Source organism: Nyctereutes procyonoides, unplaced genomic scaffold (genome assembly GCF_905146905.1).
Source record: "Nyctereutes procyonoides isolate TBG_1078 unplaced genomic scaffold, NYPRO_anot_genome, whole genome shotgun sequence".
NCBI classification, from domain to species: Eukaryota; Metazoa; Chordata; class Mammalia; order Carnivora; family Canidae; genus Nyctereutes; species Nyctereutes procyonoides.
In genome coordinates, this window is record NW_026575020.1 from 55,695,769 (window position 1) to 55,720,946 (window position 25,178).

The following is a 25,178-nucleotide window of genomic DNA, read 5'->3' on the forward strand; positions in this document are numbered from 1 at the left end:
CCTGGGAGCTGTAGTCCTCTGTCCGTTCACGAGCCGGAGCTTAGGGAGCAGGGGACGCCGAGATAAACTACATTTCCCAGAGTGCCGCGCCACGGCCGTTAGTGGAGACCAGGCCTCTGTCCGCGGCCCTGCGCGTTGCTAGGAGCCGCCGCTACGCCGCTTGGGAAGGAGGGTATCCGACTCCCAAGTTGTCCGGCTTACTCCTCTCGGGGGATTGCTGGGGACCTGTGTTCCAGGACCTCCTCTGAGAGCTGACTCGTGGCCGGGTGGAGGGCATGAGAAATGTATGAAGATTGGGAAATTGACGAGTGAAACTAACGAACAATTATGCATGGGTCCCACATCCCAAAGTTTAGGGAGGTAGCTGTGACCTATAGGCTCAGTTGTGAAAAAGTTGCAGAGCCAAAACATAACCCAACACTGACACCCAATAAAGGCACCCAACGCGCTGTGTGTTAATTACAAGGTTTTATTAAGGATTTTTTTTTTCTTTCAGTTTTACAAGGGAAAAGGAGGGTAGTGGTTTGGCTTACCCGCAGCCCAAGCCAAGTAGGGACCAGCCAAGTTCTGGGCCCGTGCACCTCCACTGACAGGTCCAGCCAGGGATGGGTAACAATACATGCTTAATGCAACTTGTCAGGTAGGAACAGAACGCAAACCCTAACATTAAAAGGGAAAAAGCAAGTAATTATACACTCCGAAGAATACAATTTCCTTGAATCCACAGCAAAGGGTGTTTACAAAGTAGTCAGCTGTCTGAACACGTGGAAGATGTTTGCTACCTAAACTATGACATAGTCAACAGTATTGTGGCAAAACAACCTATTTTGGTTCAGAATTCTTAAAATCACTCCCAATTTTTCGTGATCTTCCTAAGATAATCAATGGCTCAAATTTAAAGCAAAATAAAAATCAAAAAACACCCTGGAATCTAGCAATTTGCAGGTCTGCAACAGCTAACACCTGGTAACATGTCTCTATGTTTAGGATCATGGAGCACAGTAATAGAATTTAGTGTACATAGTTAAAAGCAAGTTTACTGATATTTTAAGATAAAAAAATCATTTTAGCCATTTACAGTGTGACTTGGTTGACTCCTCCAAGAATGGAGTAGTAAATACTTAGCTGCAATGACTTCTGCAATATTTCATGAAAATGATCAAAATTTTTATCCAAGTAAGGAGAATCGACAAAAGACTCTTGGTCTCAGAAGAATTCATTTCCTGGTACTGCTTGAAGGCAGCCTATGACCCCAGGCATACTTACTACATTTATAAAGATTAGCAGGTGTGCACACCGGCACCTAATCTTTTCCTTCCTAATATGATGGATGGAAAGGGCTCAGAAAGGGTCGGGAAGGACTGTGAGCCTCAACCACCTAAACAATTTCTGTTCCTCATGAATTTGAATGGGTCATATTTCCCCAGCCAAAGTCCTGCACTGAAGAAAACCCAAAAATTACGATCTAGCATGTTTAGGAAATATAAAATGCCTCCAGGTATATAAAATCTAAAATTACAGGCAGGGGGTCCTCGGAAAGCATGTGAATATAGTTAATGTTGCAATTAAGCCAATGTTCTGAAGATAAGCTGATGTTTAGCACTGCTATGTTCTTAAGAACATGAAAAGCCCCAGAGGCCAAATTTGGAACCAACTGTGCTTTGAAGCCACTAATGTCCAAACACTGAAATACTCCTCAGAATATATCTAGTAGAGCACAAAGTAGAGTTCCAAACACTTCAGAAGGAATTAACCTTCATCCAACACAAAGCAAAATCCTGTTAAACTTCAAAATTCCAATTTTGAGTTCTGTTCATACTATTTTTTTAAAAGGCTTCTGTCAATATCTAATAGAAAAAAATCTCATCAATTATCTTAGCATTTATCGTTTTAGAGGAGTAGGTTGAAATTTTGTACTTTTTGTGAGAATGGCTCACAAAAGAACCAAGCTTATCTGTAGCAGAGACCTGGCTTCTTTGGGAGAGCAAACTGGATCTGCTGCTTCCTTTAAGAGCTGCAGAGCTGCCACCAGGTACGCACTCCCGCGCTGGTGAGAGCACGCTTTGTTTTTTGTGTCACCTCCACCCAATAACCTCATAAATCTGTACCTTAAAATTCCTCATAACTTGAACTTGTTTAATCATGTGGCATTCTCTTTCCCTCACAATTGTACAAATTAGGGAGGTTTTACTATATTCTTAGGTTACAGTGAATAAAGTACAAGACAAAAATTCCAAGGTTAATTAAAACTAGTATCAAGTATCAGATTTCACTTTTAAATAAAACTCAAAGTGCTGGATGGAAGGTGGCTCTGTAGTGCCTACAACTTACTCAAACCTGCCTAGATAGATCCCAGATCCATGCAGCTGGATTAGGTGGGTGGTTAGTTCAAACACTCTCAGATCTCAACTACAGATGTTAATCTGTGAATAAACTAATTCACTAATTTTGAAGCAATTCTACATATAACACGTCAATTATTAAGCAATTTCCTCTCCATTACTTCCAAGAATCTGAACTATCATCAAGATATATCCCAAAGAAATGAACAGAATGCTTATTACTTCAATCTTAAAACAATTCCCAGTCAACTCTCTCAGTGGAGATTAAGGTTTGTCAACAGATAGTATTTCTGCAGGCCATCAAAATCTCCTATTACTGGTTCCTCTGGGATAGATTTTATCAGGTCCCAAGGTAGAAATGAAATTTCCCCTGAATTTTACTACATTCTCAAGACTGATTCTAGAACTGGTTTTACGAGGCAAATGTCACAAAGTTAACAGGTTTAAAAAAGAAAAAAGTCAAGTAATGTTTTTACATCAATCTTAAGAAAAAACTTCATTAAGTAGTCCATGTTTAACCTTTTAAGTGTAAATGATTGTGTAAATTAGATTTCAGCTCAAAGGATAATGTCAGTTCAGATCAAGCTCCTGGAAACAAACTGAAAAATAAAGCCGATGTACAGTAAGAAAGAGATTCTGTGGAACTTGCATTTATCCATTAGCCATAGTTTTGATGATTACATTGATTCGATGATTTATATCCAAAAATCAGAAGACCTGGTTTGTCAAAGGAGTTTTCTGTAGTATTCCTGGGCAGAAGAGGTGGCCAGAGGAATGCTTCTATCTTTGTACTGCCAGACACTGTGACCTCCAAGCACTGTAATGGCTTATGCCAAATGACAGAATACAGAAAATCTGGATTGTTCCAGGATATCCAGTTGATATGGACATCCCACAGTCATAGTAACTGCACTAAGAGAGCTCTCCCTATATTCATTCTACTGTGAAGGAACTGTGACCCTTTCTTCTCCTTTCTTAGCATCTCTTTCAGGACAGGGAAAGGGGGAGGGAGAAGAATCACCACTGATGGAGGAGCCATCAGTTGCCAAAAGTCAAATGCGGAAATAATTTTGCTTCTTGCCCCTTCCCAAGAAGTTTGGAACAAAGTGATCTGTTGTGCTACTGCACCGCCGATTTAGGGCTCCCTCAAGTTCCCTCGAGTGGAAGATTAATTCCTAATTACTCGGGACAGTGATCCTATGCTAGACCCATGCTGAAAAGATGCTACAGTGAATAGTTAGGTGGAAACAGGTTGGCAAAGAGGGGCAAGCAGGTGGAAGTCGTGTCAATGGTTCAGGCACAGATTCACTCACACTAGGTTTCCTTATTAGTCTATTTTCCCAAATCCCTTCTCTTCAGTCCTGCTTCTTAGCCAGGGCCCATGGCAGGAGCGGTAGAACATTGAGGAGAAAAGGTGGGAAGGGCTCTACCCCACTTAAAAAATACCTTTGCTTAAAAACACTTATAGATCCAGTGATTAGCAATTAAGTGAAAATAATTAACTACTCAGTAGTTAAATTCTACGAATTATCAAAAGTCATGGCCTACTGGGATCAGCAGCACTACAAATGGAAGTCATGCTGCATTTCTTAAAGCTCTTTCTGATGCTTGACAGGTCTCTTGCAGTGTTAATTGCACTTAAAACACATCTGTTTTTTTTTCATTTAATCTCTGAAATCTGTTCATTTTTGTCTTCATTTATAAAAAGAGGAAAGGGCTCAATTTATCATTTGCTCTATAGCTTTCTGAGTTTGGTAAAGATTCCAAGCAGATTTGTGTGGCAAGTGTAAGGGGCTCCAGCTGTTTCTGGAGCAAATGAAACTTGTCACCATGACTCTTCAGAGCTTGGACTGCAGTGGCTTTAGGTGCTTGTAATAAGATTCATGGACCTGCAGGCAAGAGAGAGAGAAAGAATTATTAATGAGGAGCCTGCAGTGTAAACTAGCATATATATATATATATATTTTTTTAAATTTTTATTTATTTATGATAGTCACACAGAGAGAGAGAGAGAGAGGCAGAGATACAGGCAGAGGAAGAAACAGGCTCCATGCACCGGGAGCCCGACGTGGGATTCGATCCCGGGTCTCCAGGATCGCGCCCTGGGCCAAAGGCAGGCGCCAAACCGCTGCGCCACCCAGGGATTCCAGCATATATATTTTTTAAGATTTTATTTATTTATTTATGAGAGACACAGAGAGAGAGGCAGAGACAGAGGCAGAGGGAGAAGTGGACTCCCTGCAGGGAGACTGATGAAGGACTTGATCCCAGGACCCCAGGATCACAACCTGAGCCAAAGGCAGACACTCAACCACTGAGGGGCCCATAAACTAGCATACTGTTAACCAAGAAGGTACCGGGACCTTATTTGGATCGTGATTCAAAAAACTGAAGGGGCAAAAAATAAAATGGAGTCAATTGGGGAATCTGGACACCGGGTAGTTCACGATATTATTTTTCATTTGTTTAGGTGAGGTAAGGACACCGTGGTCGTGTTTTCAAAAAGTTCTTATCTTTTATTTTTTTTATTTTTTTTTTTTTTAAAGGTTTTTTATTTATTTATTTACGATAGTCACAGAGAGAGAGAGAGAGAGGCAGAGACACAGGCAGAGGGAGAAGCAGGCTCCATGCACCGGGAGCCCGACGTGGGATTCGATCCCGGGTCTCCAGGATCGCGCCCTGGGCCAAAGGCAGGCGCCAAACCGCTGCGCCACACAGGGATCCCAAGTTCTTATCTTTTAGAGATACATACTGAAATGCCTATGGATAAAGTCATCTGGTATCTTAGATTTGTTTTACAATGATCCCCAGCACGACAGTGGGGGGTGGTGGTGGTACGGGGTGTTCAGATGAAACACAATGGCCATGAGTAGACGGGTGGTCACTGAAGTGTGAGAAAGGGGTGTATTACAGTATTCTAGTTTTATATATGTGTGAACATGTCCAACAGTTATCAAATGGTCAAGGAAATGAAAGACCTGTGTACTGTGGGAACAACCCAGCTCCCTTCTGAATCTGTTACTCAAATAAAGTGTCCGAAAAAGCCACAAGAGGTTCCAAAGCTTTCTCAGAGGAGTCAACTCTGAGATCCTTCCTGCCTTAATATTTAAGTGAAGAATTTCAAAAGGTGGAAAGACACAATTTTTTTGTACCTCTGCTTTGTTCAGTGGAGACTTCTTGGCCCACTCAAACAAATGTTCGTACACATTCCCATCATACCGGCCAAGCACAGAGCCGAGTGTCACATCCTTAAAATCAAATGCATCAACCAAAGCAACAGCATCTGGGCGAACTGCAGTCAGCAACTCCTTTATGCGCTGATTTACTTGGGTAATTTGGGATTCCGTCATGATGCTTCCCTAGAAGAGATAAAACAAGCAAACGTACATGCGTACATACAGAAGGACATGTAGAAAGATGTGCGTGCACACAAATACCGTGTAGACAATGGCTTTTGATGGCTTTTCTACCACAAAAAAAGGACCTGAATTCAGAAAGTACTCACCTGAAGAAAATCCCCTGCCTTCTGACTGATTCCATACAGACAATACAAGAGACATAAATTCCTTAGGACAGTGTGGATGGATTTATCTTGAATTTGGAGGAGTTTTTCTGAAAAGAGCTTAACTACCACATAGTGGCAATGTGCCTAGATAAAAAGGAAACAGTAGAGTGAGAGAACCTTTGAAAAGATGCACCGCCCAGCAATAAGGGTTTCTGTAGTAAGAAAATGGGTTTGGGGCCAGGGTGAAGGATGGAGCCAGAGAGGGGGAAGGCGAGAGAGGGTGAGTGGGCTATCACGGACCTCGCTTGCTCGAACAAGGTCAACAGAAGTGAGGTTCCAGGCTACCTCCTTGCTTTCTCTGCGAATCACTTCATTTTGAAGGTTTTTTGCAGCAATTTCTACTAATCTGTCAAGAAATCAAAGAAAACTGGAGTTTGCAGGAAACACTGAGCAGTGCTCAGGCCTCCCGCTCTTCTATCAGGGTCCCAGTCTCCCAGAGGCCCCCAGCTGCCGGGTCCCAGCTCTCCAGGGTGGCCTCACCTGGCTGCTCGAAGTTTATATGCTTCTGTGAGACTGTCAGGGCTGTCGATGTCCACCACAGTCGGCCACACTGCCACCTGCTGTGGCTGGATGCGTTGAGTGGGCAGGTCATTCAAGTAGGACACCATGCCACACACCAACTTCCCTGAGTGCACCTGGTCATAACTTTTCATCAGGAACCTAAAAATCACCAGTACACATGCTTTTGGTGACTACGCTTCTCATAAAACAGAGAAACTCTTCCAAGGACTTTAAGCAATGTGAAAGGTGCTTTGTAATTGCTCTGCTGACCACAAGATAAAATCGATGGGTAAGGATGGGAGGCAAAACTACATCTCTCAGGAACAAATGTAACATGAAGAGCAAACATAGGAACAGGAACATTAAAAAACAAAAACAAATAAAAACCCCATCAAACATTGACAGAGAGAGAGAGAGAGAGAGAGAGAGAGAGCAAGCCAGCGCACACACATGCATGCATCCGGGGGGGGGGGGGGGGTAGGGGGCAGAGAGAGAGGGGGGAGAGAGACTCCCAAACAGACTCCACACTGGGTGGGGAGCCTGATTCAGGGCTTGATCCCAGAACCCTGAGGTCACGATCTGAGCCAAAACCAAGAGTCAGATGCTTAACTGACTGAGCCACCCAGGCGCCCCTCAAATGTTTTTACAACCGATAACAGCACGGATCAGATTCTTACCTAGCCGTCTGCAGCATCATGACAGTGTTCTCTCCTTCAAAGGTGCAGGTGGGGGTAAAAGTGACATAGATATTTGGAAGGCCACTGCAGTGAGAGTAGCCATGCCCGCCACAAGCCATCCGGCAAGCTTCGATAGCAGCATTTGTTGTCCAAGAGGTGAAAGCCTTCAGCCCAGCAGTGAGGGCATGGAGCTGGAGGGGAAAGCTCAGGCTGTCAGAGCTGCCACAAACAGCTGTCTTCCTCACCTAACCGTGCCGGTCACTCTCGACATCACTTGCCATGTGTGCAAACTGAAACTCAGTCATCTCAATGGCCTGAGTTAATACTGTTCTGACCTCCCTTCCAAACTGTTCCATTTGGCAAAAGAGTCGCCACTTATGTTCTGTTGATAAGCAAACGTCCAACGGTACTATGCTTCGAAATTTAAAACAAATCCCACATATCTTCATATCTGATCCACTTCCAGTTAAACAAATGGCTGTTTCTTTTGAGAACACATGGACTCTTCTCAAGAAATTCCAACGTTTCGTTTTCTCTGGATATTATCCAACAGCAAATATCAAACAGAAGGGTGCCCACAAACCAATGAGTAGACATACCTCAGGCAGTTCACTCAGATCCCCGTGGCCAATGTCCTCATTAATCCGGTGGTAGGTTTCCTTCATGTACGCACCTACAAACTGGAAGGCATAGGCCGTGGCCAAGAGTGGGAAGAGTTTATACTGCTGGGTCTGGAAATCCAAAATCTGTGGCTCTGGTTCACTAAAGGATATAGAAAAAACAAAAGTAAAAGCTTACATAAAACTTAGTATGTGCTAGATTCTGGTCTAAATACTTTGACATACTTTCCCAGAGGGAAAAACAAGAGATTAAGAAACTGCCTGAGGTCACACAGCGGATATGTGGCAGATTCTTAATTGAAATCTAGGCTGTCTGGCTACAGGAAACCATGCTCTCAATCGCCTTGTTGGACAGAATTTTTGAATTGTGAAATTCCTATCTATCTTAGTCTTTGCAGTACATGACTAAGGAAACTATCTCCTAGCAACATACAAAAATCAAAGTTAACTTCACAGAAGGAAGGCAATGATAAAAAATTCTAACACACTAGATGGCTGAAGAAGTTATTTTAACCATAATTTTGGAGAAGACCCAATGCACAGTTAACTGTCTGACATCTAAGACGTCAGGTCTTACCTATTTCTTTATCCCTTCTATAGGAGTTGAAAAGCTCATCAGGGAGTCCCGTTCAAGTGAAAGGCAGTAAGACTAAACTATGGCTATGAGGACAATAGGGAGTCCTGTTCCATGCCACTTTCACCACCCTCAATTCATAGTTGTCAGGAGCAATAAGGATGTTCAAACTGCCTTTAGTTGTTGTTTTTTTAAAGATTTTATTTATTTAGTCATAAGAGAACACAGAGAGAGAGAGGCAGAGACACAGGCAGAGGGAGAAGCAGGCTCCCTGTGAGGAGCCTGATGCAGAACTTGATTCCAAGACCCTGGAATCACGACTTGAGCCAAAGGCAGACACTCAACCACTGAGCCACCCAGGTGTCCCTGCCTTTAGTGTTCTAAACATTTCATTTATAGAGCTCAAGAAATATTGCTTTTCTTAGAAGGTTAAAAACAAGATGGCTACCCTCATCTTTCTACTTAAGAAAAGGAAGTTTTGTTTCTAAGTAGCAGACCCAGCACACTGCCACCTTAGCTAAGTTTGAAATGGGCAGTGAGCATTCTCTAGATCACATTTGGGAATTCTGATATTTGAATGGGGTCAAAGGTAGGTCTTCAGCACTGAGCCCATCTCAGATGCCACCCTTACCCTGGCTTGATTTCAGACTGGTGTCTCACAGCACTGTATCGGATGGCGATGGTGCAAGCCTTGGACAGAGATCGAGCAGCTTCTCCTACGAGGAAGGACCTGACAAACACCATGGTCCCGTAGGTCAGCTTGTTACTCACGGGTTTCACGTACGTCCCATCGGGCTTTACCTGGACAAAGAACACGGGACTGATACTTCCTTCTGTGAAACCCGAGAGGCAGTCTGAGATCATGATTCTCAAAGGATGGTTCCCAGGATGGCAGCATGTCCTGGGAACTTGCTTGAAATACAAGATCTCAGTCCCCACCCTGATCTACTTTCAGTGACCCTCCAGGTGATTCTGACACATGCTCAAGTTTGAGACCAACTGGTTTAGCAAACTAGAATACATTCCTCCTATCTGCCAACTGCTTCTGATTTCACTGGTGTTAATGAAAGAAGCATCAAAAATAAAAATATGTTACTACCTTCTTTTTTTTTTTTTTAAAGATTTATTTATTCATGATAGTCACGGGGGGGGGGGAGGGAGAGGGAGAGGGAGAAGCAGGCTCCATGCAGGGAGCCCGATGTGGGATTCAATCCTGGGCCTCCAGGATCGCGCCCTGGGCCAAAGGCAGGCACTAAACCGCTGCGCCACCCAGGGATCCCATGTTACTACCTTCTAAAAGAACAGACCCTTCCAACCTTGTGGTTATTTAGAGCTGCCAAAACCCTGTTTGACACCTCTGCTCCTCTCAATATGTCTGGGCATACCTGGGCATACTTCATCAGCATGTTTTCTCTGGGAATACGATAATTGTCCATCTTCAGGTAGCCGTTATCCATCTCATCATAGCCAAATTTGGGGCCGATATCTCCAACGGTAATACCTACCACAGATGAAAGGAAAAGTCACAAGATGTTTATGCTCTGCAATTCCTGGCTTGCCCTGGCCTCTTTCATCGTGTGCTATACTTCTTGCAGAAGAAAGTGATCAGTTTGGTTTTTCATCTCAACATCAGACAAACAATTCTAACCTGGCAAAGGTTTATGGGTCCCAATTTCACGAATAGGTACGATGAAGGCATGTAATCCATAGCATTTCCCCTTAGTGATGAGCTGGGCAAGAACTATTGCATGATTTGAAGTCTTTCCAACTGTAACATCAAAGAGAACAGGAGAGAGAAGTGAGCAAACTCTCGTATACTTTCAAAGGACAGAAATAAAAGATGGGGAAAAACTGTATGTTAAATACTGGCCTTCATCAATAAAGGGTAGCCAAGAGGCTTATGACAGCACCATATCCAGTTTTCAGAAAGAAATTCACGTAAGCTGAGAGTCATCAAAATTTATTGGATTTGGCAAAGCAATCCTCCGTTTTACATTTATATAAGCTTTTTTTTTTTATTTTTTATTTATTTTTATTTTTTATTTATGATAGTCACACACAGAGAGAGAGAGAGGCAGAGACACAGGCAGAGGGAGAAGCAGGCTCCATGCACCGGGAGCCCGACGTGGGATTCGATCCCGGGTCTCCAGGATCGCGCCCTGGGCCAAAGGCAGGCGCCAAACCGCTGCGCCACCCAGGGATCCCCATTTATATAAGCTTTTATACAAATTTTGAGATATTATTGACCTATAATATTTGTATGTTTAAGGTATACAGCTTGCTGATTTGATAATAATTCATTTTTAGAAAGACTTTACTAAAAAAATAAAAGACTACTTTCTTTTCCACTTATTTCTTATTTGGTCACATAAAAATTTTTTTCAGATAACCACAAGAATCTTAATTTCTTTTTTCTTTCTTAATAAAGTGCTTTCCAAAACAGTGGCCACTAGCCACATGTGGCTATTTACATTTAAATTACTTATAACCACACAGGGAACACAGCTTTGAAGCTGCTTTAAATGGTGACTAAGGAAACTGTAGTAATGATGGGAATGTTCAGATTGAAAAATTAAGAAAAGAGAGTTAGACAGCCATCCTTTCTGTGCCTTGTAAATGGAGGAAGGTCTTCCACATGCACTGTAGGAGACTGGGAACGGCTGAGAAGAGTCTAAGACTTCAGAAGTTTTTATTTCAAAATTATATTCTCATATAAGCTCTACATTCTAAACACAATCTTGTAATGACTCCAATGAACATCCAATAAGTGCTAAAAAAAAAATTCACATACGTCCACCAGGCCACCACTTGATGGAGGTCACAGTAGGACTGTTGAGAATGAACTCTTGAGTTTCAGGGTCGTAAGTGGCTGTGGTTTCCAAACCTCGGAGATGAGTTCCTAAGGAAAGAAGTTACATTCACATTGGATAAAATATGGGTAAAATTCTCCTGCCCTGTCCTTTCAGCTCTAGTATCTCAGAGAACAAACCCTAATGACAATAAGACACTGGTAGATAAGCTACAAATAGTTGATAACCAAGATACATAATTCCCTATACTTTTTTTTTTTTTAAAGTAAACTCTACACCCAACACGAGGCTGGAACTCTTGACCCCAAGATCAAGAGTTACATGCTCTACCTGCTGAGCCATCCAGGTGCTCCGTAACTTCCTGTACTTAAACCAGACAGTTCCTATTATGGTGAAAATATAAATGTCAAGCATATTCTATTTCTATACTTGAATTACTACACCTCTATTTAGATCAACCAAAAAAAAATTGTAAAGGCTATTCAGAATCGTATTTTCACAAGATCATAGGATATGATCCTATGATTCATAGGATATGAATGTAACAGGGAAGTTAACTGCCCTTTTAAATTAACATCCCTACGTATGCCAATTTCAACTCATGTATGGTGTCCACCACACCAGTTCAACATTCCGGACTTCTCTACTTACAAAGATTAAGATAAGAGATAAGAGACTCCAGCCAAAGTTCCTATAAATTAAGGACCTACTTCAGGGTGATTGGTAGAATGGAAAACAAGACTTTATTTATTTATTTTTAAGATTTTATTTATTCATGAGAGAGAGAGAGAGAGAGGCAGAGACAGGCAGAGGGAGAAGCAGGCTCCCTGAAGGGAGCCCGATGTGGGACTCAATCCCGGGACTCTAGGATCACGTCCTGGGCCGAGGGCAGGCGCTCAACTGCTGAGCCACCCAGGGATCCCCGGAAAACAAGACTTTAAAAAAATATAACGACTATGGGGAAAAAAGACCTGGAACAATGACTTTGATTTCTAAAGGTCTGAGGATAAGGTCTGGTTACACCCTGCAATTTCCAATGCCAGGCCTTAACTTCAGTTCCCAGTGTCATATGTTTACTGGAGATGGACAAAGATTCATGCTTTCAATCCTAATACAAACGTGCCAAAATTATTTGAAAAAGTTACAGAAAAATTTTCTAAGTGACACTCCCTCTAGGAATACTATCCTGAAGCAAATGCTGAGAACCTTTTCCCAAACACTTAGATAATGCCAGGACTCATAAACACTTAAAACTTTGAAACATTTAGAAACTTCCAAGTTGAGTAACAGAAATGGTCACTTCACGTGTGATCCACAACCTTCTCCATTATAAGAGGAGCATCAGGAACCAAACATTTTCAACAAAGAAGTTTTTATAGGAAAAGTAACAGAGTAACAGAAGAGATAATGACAAAATGTTTGCAGATGCACAACGGAACCAAACAGCACCCCACTCTGGGTCTTGTGAAAATCCTGTAAAATATCAGCACCAAGAGCCAAATTAGCTATAAAATCAAGATAAAGTTGCACAGAACATGAGAATGTGGCAAATACACATTTGATCTCTTTTTCTGAAACCTCCAAGTAGGAAAAGAGAAGACAGAACGAGATGAACAGTGAACAGAGATACCAATTCAGACCGGCTAACACTGCCGGATAGCCACTGTGGCTTAATTTATTTTTCATAATTTTTGGCCAAGCTACCTTCAGGACTTAACGGAATTTATTCAACCAAGGCACAAAAAAGGTCAAGGTATGAAATGCTCATATTATGGTTATATAAGCCACTAATTTCCCTCAAGCAAGTCAAAGAGCACTTGTACTATCAATCTGGGTTTCTTCTGGGATTTGTGCAAGTTTGTTAAGGTATCTGTAGCAAAGGTAATCAGTAACGAAGAAAAAAAGATGGGTTCAGGTTCTACCCACACACAAATTCTATACAACTCCAATGAACTTGGAAAACCACATGATAAAGAAATCCTGATTTGTAATTCTTGAACTACTCAGGGGGAACCATGAAAGAGAATCAGCATTATCTCTGTGACAACGTTAATGTTTCATTTCCACTGACCAAAGCAATGTCTTCACCAAGACCTGTATGTGTGAAGAACCCGGCCTTTGCAGAAAGACCACACACAGTATGTGGATGTGCTGTTGCTAACACATGGTGGGCTCTCCATATCTGCTAAGCCTGCGGGGCCCCACCCAACCCAGAAGGTAGACCGAATGCACCGTACCATGGCCCATCTCTGTCTGGGCATAAGTGCCAATGATCTCCAAGTTCCAGGCAGGCATGAAGAAGCGCTCCTGCTGCTCCGCGGTTGCCTGGTGAAGTAAAGTAGGCAAGAACATGCCCAAGTGGAGATCCAGAGGCTCAGGCCGCCCTCGGTGCACAAAACTTCGGAGAAACACCAAGGATGGGTATTTGAGAGAAGAGTCATCAGGTGTGAGATAATCACCAATGTGAACAGAGTAAGGGGAAGGAGAAAAAGAATCTTCTGTAAGTATAAAGCAACTGGGTGGACTTTATAATGGGTGGGAGCGCTGCCCCTTTCTGTATTACTTGAATAAACTCTTGGCAAATTTCGTTTTTCTTAAGTGGGTGAGAAGTTTTTTTTTTTTAGGCTACTCAGCTCTCAAGGAATCAATCTTGGTGAGGATTGGCACCCAATTCCAAAGCACCAACATGCAAGTCAGGCAGAGGAGTCCAGCCTTGCAATTAAATCAAAGGAAATTAGAAAATTGGAAGAGGTTGTACGGAATGGAGAATTTAAGTTGTACAATGATTTACTCTGGTTTGAGGAAGTCAGACAGGAGAACTCTATTCTCTCAGGCTGACAATATGCTCCCCTAGATGAAAGGCTTTCCTAGATGCAATTTCAATAATGCTTCTAGGCTGGAATCCTTCCGGTTTGTCCATAAAACATCTAGCATAGATCCACATTTCTTACATAAATCTGTTCTTTTTTGGAAAAATCTGGTTATTTCATTCAGATTCATCACAAATAACCAGCCATGCCCTACTGAAACAATTTAATACAAAAACTGACAGTGCTCCTCACCCAATAATTTCAGAAAAAAGATACACAATTTCTAGTAAAGACCATAATAATTACACGTAACAGATTCATGCATAACAAGCCAATTATATGGGAATTATCACTAATGATAATAAACATCTTAGTTTTAGTAATTCTGATTCCTTTTATTTATTTGCCACTGAGCTGGCCAGGTGCCCCTGAATCTACTTTCTAAAGTCATTCTTTTCCATTTAGAATTTGCAGATCCCTAGACGTCCGTGTGAATTTATTTCCAATAGGAAACTGATATGTTTTCATTATCTTTCCACATTACTAGCATCCCATTGAACTTCTAGTTCTAGCTTAATCGACTCTATATTGGCTCTTACCATTCTCTTTAATGATCTTAGAAATTTGCCTATACAACATTTCAGTTTTAAAATCTCGCAGTTTGGGGGCACCTGGGTACCTCAGTTAGTTAAGCATCTGCCTTTGGCTCAGGTCAAGATCCCAGGGTCCTGGGATCGAGCCCCCTGCCAGGCTCCCGGCTCAGCAGACTCTGCTTCTCCCTCACCCTCTGCCCCTCCCCCTTGCTGGTGCCCTCTCTCTCAAATAAATAAAATCTTAAAAAAAAATAAATAAGTACAAATAAATAAAATCTCTCAGTTTGTTCAGAAAGTAAGGAGGAGGGATCCCTGGGTGGCGCAGCGGTTTGCCGCCTGCCTTTGGCCCAGGGCGCGATCCTGGAGACCCGGGATCGAATCCCACGTTGGGCTCCCGGTGCATGGAGCCTGCTTCTCCCTCTGCCTATGCCTCTGCCTCTCTCTCTCTCTCTCTCTCTGTGACTACCATAAATAAATTTAAAAAAAGAAAAAAGAAAAAAAGAAAAAAGAAAAAAAAAGAAAGGAGGAAAATAATCAGGGCACACAGCTTAGGCGAGGGCTGATCAGTTATGTCTTCCAGTTGGGTGGTTGTGCTTTCAGTTACATAAAAATTAAGACTGTACAACTGACATGCTCATTTTACAAAGAAATCAGGCTGAGGTGAGTTAAGTGCTTTCAGATCAAGAAGATAATGGCAGAACAAGGACAAGAATCCCACTACCTAATCACATTTTCTGGCTGGAGAAATTCTCATAGAAGTGCAACCAGGACTTAGCACCAGAAAGACTTCCCAAAACCAGAGCAGCTATCCTTAGAAGGGGCAAATGGCAATCCCGTAAGATATTAACACTGGTGGAAACTGGGTGAAAGGTCCATGGAACCTCTTTGTGCCATTTCTGCAACTTCCTAGGAATTTACCACCATTTGAAAATAAAAAGTAAAAAAAAAAAAAAAAAAAAAAAAAAGTGAAAATCCTCAGAAAAACACATTCATGTGCTGAGAGAGTACTTTCACTCACAAACAGGAATACCACTGTCTCCAGTTTTTAAAAGAATGGTGCCTAGGAAGAAAAATCAATGTACAGCTGGGATCTGAAAGGAGAAGGCTGTTGGAACCAGGACTGAACCCTGTGGCCTGGGACTGAAAGACTATTTCACCTTACTAGAATCCAGAGCCATTCTTGGGGAGGGAAGGGCCTCTCTGAAGCAGCCCATTGGACTCACAGGAGGGGTCTGCATCAGTGTGCTACATAACAGAATAACACATGCCAAGGTTACCACAAAATACACTGAGTAGTGCAGGGGTAAACTACTGTAATCAGAAACTATTTTGAGACTGAACAATGTTTTTAAGAGAAAAAGGTCTCTTGTGACTAAGATAAGGATTATTCACAAGTGGATGAAATTTAGACACATTACAAGGTGAAAGTGACCTGGATAGTTTTTTTACTTAAATCAAGTATTTGTTGCAAAAAGTTGGTTATGCATGATAGAAATCATATGTTATTTTTATTTTTTTAAAAGATTTTATTTATTTATTCATGAGAGACGGATAGAGAGGCAGAGTCAAAGGCAGTGGGAGAAGCAGGCCCCATGCAGGGAGCCCGATGAGGGACTCGATCCCGGGACTCCAGGATCATGCCCTGGGCCGAAGGCAGGTGCTAAACCCCTGAGCCACCCAGGGATCCCCCATATGTTATTTTTAAATCACTTATTTTAAAATTACAAAACACCAACATTTTACTTTGGTGAAACGCTACAGTTAATTCTTCTAAAACCATAACACCAAAAAGCCTTCCCAGTCTCTTCTTCTACATGACAGAGGGCTGGAAGGGCTGGCAGCCAATGCTGAGGACAAAATGATTACGTTAATAATACATAAGAAAGGAAGAACTTAAAATAGCATCTTTATGGACAGCATGATTATAATCCTAGGAAATCAACAATAAAATGCCATCAATAATAAATGAATTTAGAAAAGCTGTGGGCTATAAGCGGGAGTGGGGGGGAATGCATTATTATCCATTAGGACGCTTAAAGTAGAAACCTCAGTTAAAAGAGAAGCAATTTACAAACCCAATAAAATTTAAATTTGTTAAGTAATTTAGCTCAGGATATTAAAGATTAAATTAGGAAAAAATATCCATAGCTAATAGGAGGATTAAAAGAAGATATATGTAACAGGAAATAAATTGCTAATTCCAGGTCGAGAAGTCAATCTTTTATAACAATAAAGATAATACCTCCCAAGAAATACAAAGATTTAATGTAACACGGATATGAAATTCTTTTAGGATATAATCTAGAATTTGACAAATTAAGATTGGAATTTGCCTAGAAGAGTAAATACACGAGAATACCAAATACGTAGGTCTTAAAATGTAACAACAGCAGGCTTATCCTATCAGATTTTTAAATAGCTTACAAAGCAACAATGAACCAATGTTCATGATGTTAGGAGAAAAACAAAAGGGACTAATCAATATAATGTATTTTAAGGTTCTAGAAATAAATTGAAACGATTAATAAAACTCTAAGAAGAACCAGAAAGAAGTGGAAAAAAAACTATTAGTTAATAAACATAAAAATGGAATGAGATCCATTCATCGTCCTATACTATATAAGTCAAAGCATTAAACATTAAAAAAAATTGGTAGAATAGAGAAAAATTGGTAGAATAGAGAATAATAATCCAAGATACGGGGAAAAAATGTAGACCTACTCAGAAGGATGCACTCAATACATAAGACTAAAGCAGTTTTTTTGTCTTTTAAAGATTTTTATTCACAAGAGACAGAGAGAGGAGGGGCAGAGAACATAGGCAGAGGGGGAAGCAGGCTCTCTGTGGGGAGCCTGATGTTGGACTTGATCCCAGGACCCCGGGATCATGACCTGAGCCAAAAGGCCAAAGCATTTAATAAACAGAAGGCAATAGAAAAAATATCCAAAGGATCACAACATAATCATGTAAGATCAATGTACAGATTCTATTCAATCAACAGAGAAGAACCAAGTTTTATACATAGGAAATACAAATTAGTAAGCCAAGATATCCAAGCTCGTTGGCATTGGAAATTTAATACTTTAACTCTTAGATATATATTAAAGAAGCAAAAAAAATTTAAAGTAATCACATTGATGGGGCTTATGGAGACACAGTATACTAGTAAGTCACCAAATATACCATAAACTTGTTCTGTGTTTCAAGAAAAGTCTTAAGCTATGCAATAAAAGCTATAAAGTGTTCATTCCTTTCACTGTATAATTTACTTCTGAGAAAGATATTCTCAAAGTATAACCCCAAGGGACATAGTTTTTGTAAAGAAGTTTATATTGTTACTGATAATAATAGAATATTATTAGAATATCCCCCAAACCCACTGATCATGTTTCACAGGATGTCCAACAGGGAAGAGATTCATTTGGAAGAAAGAGGACAGGAGACAGGGTAGTGAAAATACAGGGGAGAAAGACTAGTGACTTACACAATCACATTTACTACCTATTTTTCAAGTTTCAAAGGAAGAGAGGTGCTTTAGTTCATATTTTGAGTATTGGAAGGTGCAGACGTATTGCACCAATCTTTAAGGATGATAACTGTTGATTATATAAGCTCAATTTTCCTGAATAAACAGCAGAAAACAAGGGAAGGATAATTGCTATAAAGCAGCCAGAACTTGAAGTGATCAATTATCTGTGAAGACTGAACACAGTACCTGCTTTGGGACCCGGTGAAATGTATGGTCAGGAGGATTCTTGCTGGACCACATTCCACAGACGGTCCCTTCAACACCAGAACCCCCGGGAGAGGGTGCACCCCTCAGCCCAGACCTCTGCCTTTGATGAAGGCTCACAGACCCACAGACCAAGTGTGTCGGGTTTTGTGTGTCTCTACAGACAGGTGAGTATTCTGAGGAGGGAAGACAGAAAACACATGATGGACACTTCATGCAGGGGAGTGAATTTTAAGATTCTTCAGGGTCCTGTTAGGAGCCTGGGCAATACCGTCTTCTTCACTTCTCAGCAGCTACCTAGAGCTGAAAGAGTTACGGCCAATTCCGTCACAACACTTTAGATAATCCTTGTTGGCTGGTTGATGTTCCAAAGTCTATTTAACCGTCAAACTTCCATCTGCACAAGTTGCTCTATTTCCAGTCTCTTTGATGTCGAAGGACTTAGTATTCTACACAAGGCTATACTGTCACAGGATGCAAATTAATCACCAACTGACTGGTGCCCCCGGAAAAGAACAGCAGTGGACAAAGCACAACAAACATCAACAGGAACAGACAAGATTCCAGTGAGAAAAAGACCTAAACTCACAACTCTGTTCTCTAAAATACAGAGATTAAGACAAAGTTGCTTCAAATACAAGAAAACTAACAGATGCAAACTCACCCAGAAAAACATAGGACCTCAGTCCAATTTCTGGGCTCCTCAAACCAGAAACTTCAAGTCCTCGTTTCCTCCTCTCTTTCAAAATTTAGGGCAAATATGTATTTATAACGTCCTTTTTAGAAACAGAAGGGTTAGGCCAGTAAGACATTCATAATAAACCCATTTAGCCTCAGAATAATTTACATCTCTATGCCTCCTATGAATAGCATTGACTGTAAGTCAAATAAATTTCACAATGATGCGTGCTTAAAATAAGGGTTCTGTACCACAAAGCTATTTCAAGATTACATCTCTCTTTCTCTCTCTCTTTCTCCCCCAGACAGGGAGACCTGTATGAGTGTTATATTACTTTTCTTAGGAAACCTTTCTTCAGGCTGCTTATTTCAGTACTGGCCATCCTGAAGCTAAAGCCTCAGGTGTTTTTGGCAGGGTATTCATAGGACAATATCATAACCAGAATCTGCAGTTCTCATGAGGAATATGATAAAGAACATTTCTCCTTAAACCACTTCACCAATCAAAAAGCACCAAATCAAACACAAACATGAAGTTTTCATGCTATTTGCATCTCTTCCTCTTCTCCTTACTCATGTGATGGAAGCCTTATGATAAATTAGGGAATGAAACTGGGCAGCTCAAATTCAAAATCCCCAAACCTGCCAATGGCCTTGTCTATGAAAACAAACCTCTTTCATATTAAGACCAAACATAAAACTTTTTGAAAGTAGCCAGCCATTTATAAACAAAAATTTTAAAAGTAGACACCACACCCAGCATGGAGCCCAACACGCTCAACCTTGTGACCCTGAGACCAAGATCTGAGCTAATAATCAAGTTGGACGCTTAACCAACTTAAGTCAGCAGGCGCCCCATTTCTATGAACAATTTAACCGAGAATGACTGGCAACACAAAGTCCAAAAATATGTAAAGAAAAAAAGTATAACAGAAAGACTGCTGTAATTAAATGAAGAGAATCATGAATTTTTTTCCAAACAGCCTTATAATCCTGCTAGTAGGCAACGAAAGAAAGAGTAAGACACTTAAATGCTCTCTCTGCCCCCCCCCCCCTTAAAACCCTCATCTTTAGTTTCATTAAAGCAGAGGGGAAACTTCCAGATATTGCTAAGGCAGTAACACTCTCAAAGCAATTCCAACAAAGTCTTTTTTTATACTTAGACATCAATGTAATATTGCCACATTTTCAATCCCATCTTCCCAAACTGCTCAACCGCCATTAAAATGGGATTATACGCAGCAAGGGTAAAAAGACTTTTAGAAATAACAATGAAGGATGTTTGAGGCTAGAGTCTTGGACTAGTTTATGGGGAAATGACCTATGGGAAAATGAGAAGCTGAATTTTATTTAAGGTTTAACAACTGAAAAACAAAATCCCCAACATGTAGCAGCAGGAAAAACCAAACACCAAGAGTCATTTATCAATTTAAATCCTAAGGTGGGTTACCCACTGACCCTCAAATGTGGACTAACCGTGGCCCATTTCCGTCTGGGCGTAGGTGCCAATTATCTGGAGTCCTTTGGATGAAAGCAGCCATTTCTCTTGCTGAGCAGTGGTGCCCTGATTCAGCAAGGTAGGAATAAACATGGAGTAATTGAGGCTCACAGGTTCCACAAAATTGACCAAATGAACTCTACAGGAGAGAAAAGAAAAGGATCTCAGCCTTACTCTAGAAACTGCATTCTAGTATCCATTCTTGCCAGACAACCATGGCCCTCAGGATTGAGGCTGGGACAATTTCAACCCTTCTCTCAAGAAACTAAATGTAAAATATATCATTTTCCCACCTAAAAGGCCAAATCCAGTGGTATCTATCTATGCCCTCCCTGCCCAAGTCATTTCAGGGCCAAAATTCCTCTAATTCTACACTTCATTCAGGAAGCAAATTCTAAGTTTTAGCCTAAAAATCTCTCTTTTTTTTTTTTGTTTTTGTTGGTGTCATCTGTTGGTTGGATTCTTTGGAGTGTTTGCTTTATTTTCAAGTTTTACTTGTTTTAAAAATCAAAAGGAACTCCATAGAACATTTATTTGTAGAGCTCTTAACAAAGCTTTTGTAATCTTTCCCTATATAACTAAAGCAGACACCCAGGATTGTAAATATATATTCCAGGACCAAACTACAGACCTCTAAAGGTCTTCAGAGTTTACAGATGGGTAAGCGGAAATGTGAGAATATTAAACATTTATCTCTGATGACCTTTGAAATTCACTCCAGATTAAGGGAACTCCAATCATAATGAAATTGTCTTTATTATTTTCTCATAAATCAATCTGCAAAATAGTCAAGATACAAATCACATATAATTGTCAGCTTTAGCTACACTGTTCAAAACCTTAACGGGGACCTATTTTGTTCTACCTATCTATATAAAGAGCTTAAAAACACAAAGCAAGTACCACCTAGTAATCTTCACGACTCCTCCAGGAATGAATAGGATGTAGTGTCACCAGTCTGTCTTGGTCTGGCCAATGAGCACAGTACGAATTAAAAGAAAGAGGGAGAAGGCTGCCAATTCATTGTTGAGGAGGCCCTAAGAACAATCCTACCACCCTTAGGTTGGAAGATCACTTTTCAGGGGTGCTGGGGACAGACTGAAACATCTAAGGAATGCCTGCATCCAAGCTCGGAACATCAAAAATGCCTTTTAACCTGAAGGTTCCGTAATTTTACACCAATATCTAATGTCACTTTCTCCTGGGAGAGCAACAGGAAAAAAGAGGGGTATGAACACAAGAAGTAAGTTAGCTTCCAAGTAACTTGGATTACCAGGAGTTTACTGCTGCTGGACAGTAGAGAAGTAACGTTCCGCCTCACCAAAGTGGGAGGCAAAAGCTTGATGAGATAGATAAATGTAGACATCATTCTCTCAAAGGCAAGAGCACCGCAGCATTCCCTAACAATCATATTTTCCTAAAAGAGGAAAGGAACTTAACAAGAGTTTGTGAGGAAGTGAAGTACTAGTTTAGGTGCCAAAAATGGTGGCAACAAAAGACACTTCTGTTCACCAGAAGGGAAGTGAGGGGGCTGTACAGTTATGTGAAATGATGATATTGACACAATGTAATTCTAGGAAACTCAGAGAGAAAAAAATTCATGACACAAAACAAAGACTGTCAAATGTTTATGTTAATAAACACACTGAGATTCTTTTGAGAACGCCTGAAAATCTACTTCATGAACAAAATCTCAGTGCTTGTTTTTAAATTATGTTTAATCCCTTCTGAAGACCTTTTCAAGGAATCAGCTTTAAAAACCTAAGGAGGGTAACAAAAACCATGACTGATCCTCACTAGAAGTTTTAATTACTCTTAAGAACATTTTACAATTTGCTTTTCATAGTAAACAATATAGTTAAAAGACAAAAAATCACAGGACAGGAGATTAGAAAATCAACTTTTACATTCCCTGAACAGCAAGGTTTTTTTGCCAAGGACTGGAGAGAGAACAGTTCTTGTACTGCTCAAGTTGAGAAATCTCAAAGTATTTCACTAATATTCCATCAACTTCAATATATTCCCATAGATGAATTTTGAGAGAAGATAAATAATTGTAAATAAACCCAGTAAATGCTCAAAATCTCCCAAAAGAGAAATATTACTATATTTCACCAGTTCTGGTAACATCCCCTCCCCCATCTTAGCTTTAAGAAGTCAGGTGCATTTCACAAGTAACGGGATGTCATAGTTAACTGGCAGCACTTTTTCTTTATTAGTGGTACATGAAACTCGGGTGTGAGTTATAATTGATGGTGGGCTTGGATTCAACGGCATTCAGTAATTACCAAGACTAATTTTCAATCATTAGTCTCATATCAATTAGTCTCGATCAATTTTCTCTCATGTAAGTTGATCTCCCTGTCCTATCCTAGAGACACTGGAAGGATGTCAAAAGGTATGTTAAAACTCTGTACTCTATATCTCCCAAACAGCAAGGTCTGTACCATAAAAAATGATAAAGACTAATAGCTCATGTCCTCTCCTCTTCAACCACAGAAAGGAATCTGCTCTATTTCATTGTGATTTCACTCAACTCTGGTTACATTCTTTTGAATCACCATTGATGATGAACTCTAATTCTAGAACACACTGCATCATCCACTTAAAAGCAAAACAAAACAAACCCTTCTTTTGGATTGTCTTAAAAACAAAAAAAAAAACAAAACACAAAAAAACACAAAATTTTAGGTTTTTGAAGTTTACCTAAAACGCAACTCAGATAATTCAGAAACACGATCTTCTAGGAGGTGCTCTACACCTCAATATTCCCCAAGCCATGAGTTATAAATTTCAAAAGTGAAAAAGAACATTTGGAAGTTAGTCAGTACTCTAATTTGGGCTACCAAAAGTAAGTAAAATATAATTTTATGACTAAAAGGGAAAGGAATTCTCAGGGCAGTCCTAAGGGCCAGAGTAGAATATTTTATCCTCAACAGTAGTAACTGGGTCAGACTGAAAATAATTAAGATACCAAACATACTACAGGCAGTAGAATAAAGGAGAATTTTGTCATTACATACAAGGAGAACTTGTAACATGTTCCCTTTTTCTTGGCTCTTGAATACACACCATTCGTATCATTTAATCTCTATTGACGAAAATACTGTAATTCACCTAAAACGTTGAACCCCCCCCCCAAAAAAAGGAAGTGTCCAGGAATTAATGAGAAGTATAACAGAGGCTACAGACCAAAGAAATCTTGTACTCCGATCACATTAGTGTTCATTCAGATAAAGGCCAAAAAAAAAAAAAAAAAAACTGAAACAAAACAAACAAACAAACAACCCGGTACTTACTTTTTTCCTAATTAAGAGACAAAAAACAGATGATCTGGAAAAAGTACATACTCTTTTCAGCATTAGGACCAAGGCATGTTTTTAGCAGGTCTCATATGCCCAAGAACCATTGAACGCTGCCACTGGATTCGAGAATGCTGGGTTCTTACAAATACTTCATTCTAAAGTTTCGCTCACATTCTTCATCTACCCCACAGTGCCCATCCGTTTCAACTCAAGAGCCACACTTTCATAAGGAAACACAACCTGTTTATTGCTCCAAAATACTGGTCTTCCAGCTAAAAATCGAATTCCGCCCCTAAATTTAGCAAACCACCATGTGACAAAGAGCAAAGTCATTTTGCAATTTAGAATCACCCTACATTGAGACACCTGGGCCAATGAAATCGGTACTGATTAGCGAGGACAACGGCAACCTCTCCCTTCATCATCAGCATTCTCCAAACGTCATCCCTTTAAAGGACTTAAAGACATAAGCAAACACAGTTTTACACACACACACACACACACACACGCACGCACACACACCTTGAAAGTGGGATGCAAATAAGCAGCCCGAGTCTTCCAACGCCGAGCACGATGAAAAAGGGACACCACGGGCTGCGTTTTACATTAAAATTTAAAAATTTTAATCTTTAAAATTAAAAAGTTTGGACGTGGGCGCTTGACCTCGGCGAAGGCATACGTACTTTTTAAACCACATGATTTCCTCAGGGTCTGCGATGCCAAAGTCCCTCATTTTCTTCACCATGTTGGCACTCTTCCTGACGGCCACCTCGTAGCGCTGGCTGCGAGTGAGGAAATTCAAGTCCTCGTGCTGGAAGTCTGGGTCATTCAGAATCAGGTTCTCTGGAAGGGAGCGAGAGGGCATCAAGTGGAAGACAGGACTTCAGGGCTCCGTGACACCTTCCCGAAGCCCAGCGGGTTTCTGGAGCGCGGGCCTCGGGACGGACGCCACCCCGCGCCCCGCCAGAGGCCGGCCCTGGGAGTGGGGGCGGCCTGCGCCCCACAGCGCCCCCCACACACCCCGGATTCCTCCTCCAGCGAGTCCCCGAGCAGCGCTCGGGGAAGGAGGGAGGCCCGGCCCGCCGCCCTCACCGATCTCTCGGCGGCGCCGGGTGTTCTCGGGGCTGCCGTCCAGGACGTGCGTGAGCAGCTCCGGGTTGAAGCTGGCGGCTTCCCGCTCCCTGCGAAGGTCTTGGTTCATGGTGGCGACACGCAGCGACAGCGGCAGAGGAGAGGCAGAGGCGGCTGCGGAGGCCGAAGCGGCAGCGGCGGCTGCGACGACGGGTGTCCGCAGCTCCGAGGCGCGCCCGGCCCTAAGAGTCGCCCCGGACGCCGCGAGGCCGCCCCCGCCCCCCCGCGAGGCCCCGCCCCTTCTGGTTCTCCGCGGCGCCGGCGTGCGCGCCGTGACTGCGGCCTGCGCAGGACTGAGGCGTCCCCCGGCCTCGTCCAGGGGAGCCCCGCAGCGACCCCCG

General features: G+C 41.5%; 1 protein-coding gene across 3 annotated transcripts; it reads right to left on the minus strand.

The window, feature by feature from the left end:
• Positions 1-453: 453 nt before the first annotated feature.
• On the minus strand, positions 454-24,932 carry ACOX1 (acyl-CoA oxidase 1). 3 transcript variants are annotated; one of them, XM_055319182.1, is made up of 14 exons: positions 24,799-24,932; positions 24,390-24,549; positions 13,327-13,487; positions 11,071-11,178; positions 9,928-10,047; positions 9,665-9,780; positions 8,911-9,080; positions 7,685-7,847; positions 7,086-7,276; positions 6,388-6,567; positions 6,148-6,253; positions 5,848-5,991; positions 5,495-5,701; positions 454-4,231 (listed from the first exon to the last, which is right to left on the minus strand). In XM_055319182.1, the coding sequence occupies exons 1-14, from the start codon at positions 24,905-24,907 to the stop codon at positions 4,181-4,183; spliced, it is 1,986 nt and encodes a 661-aa protein (XP_055175157.1). In that variant the 5' UTR covers positions 24,908-24,932; the 3' UTR covers positions 454-4,180. The 3 variants fall into 3 exon arrangements, with proteins under 3 accessions (XP_055175157.1, XP_055175165.1, XP_055175173.1); XM_055319190.1 differs by lacking the exon at positions 13,327-13,487 and adding an exon at positions 20,380-20,540; XM_055319198.1 differs by lacking the exon at positions 24,799-24,932 and adding an exon at positions 20,380-20,540 and having other exon boundaries at positions 24,390-24,528.
• Between the last annotated feature and the right edge of the window lie 246 nt (positions 24,933-25,178).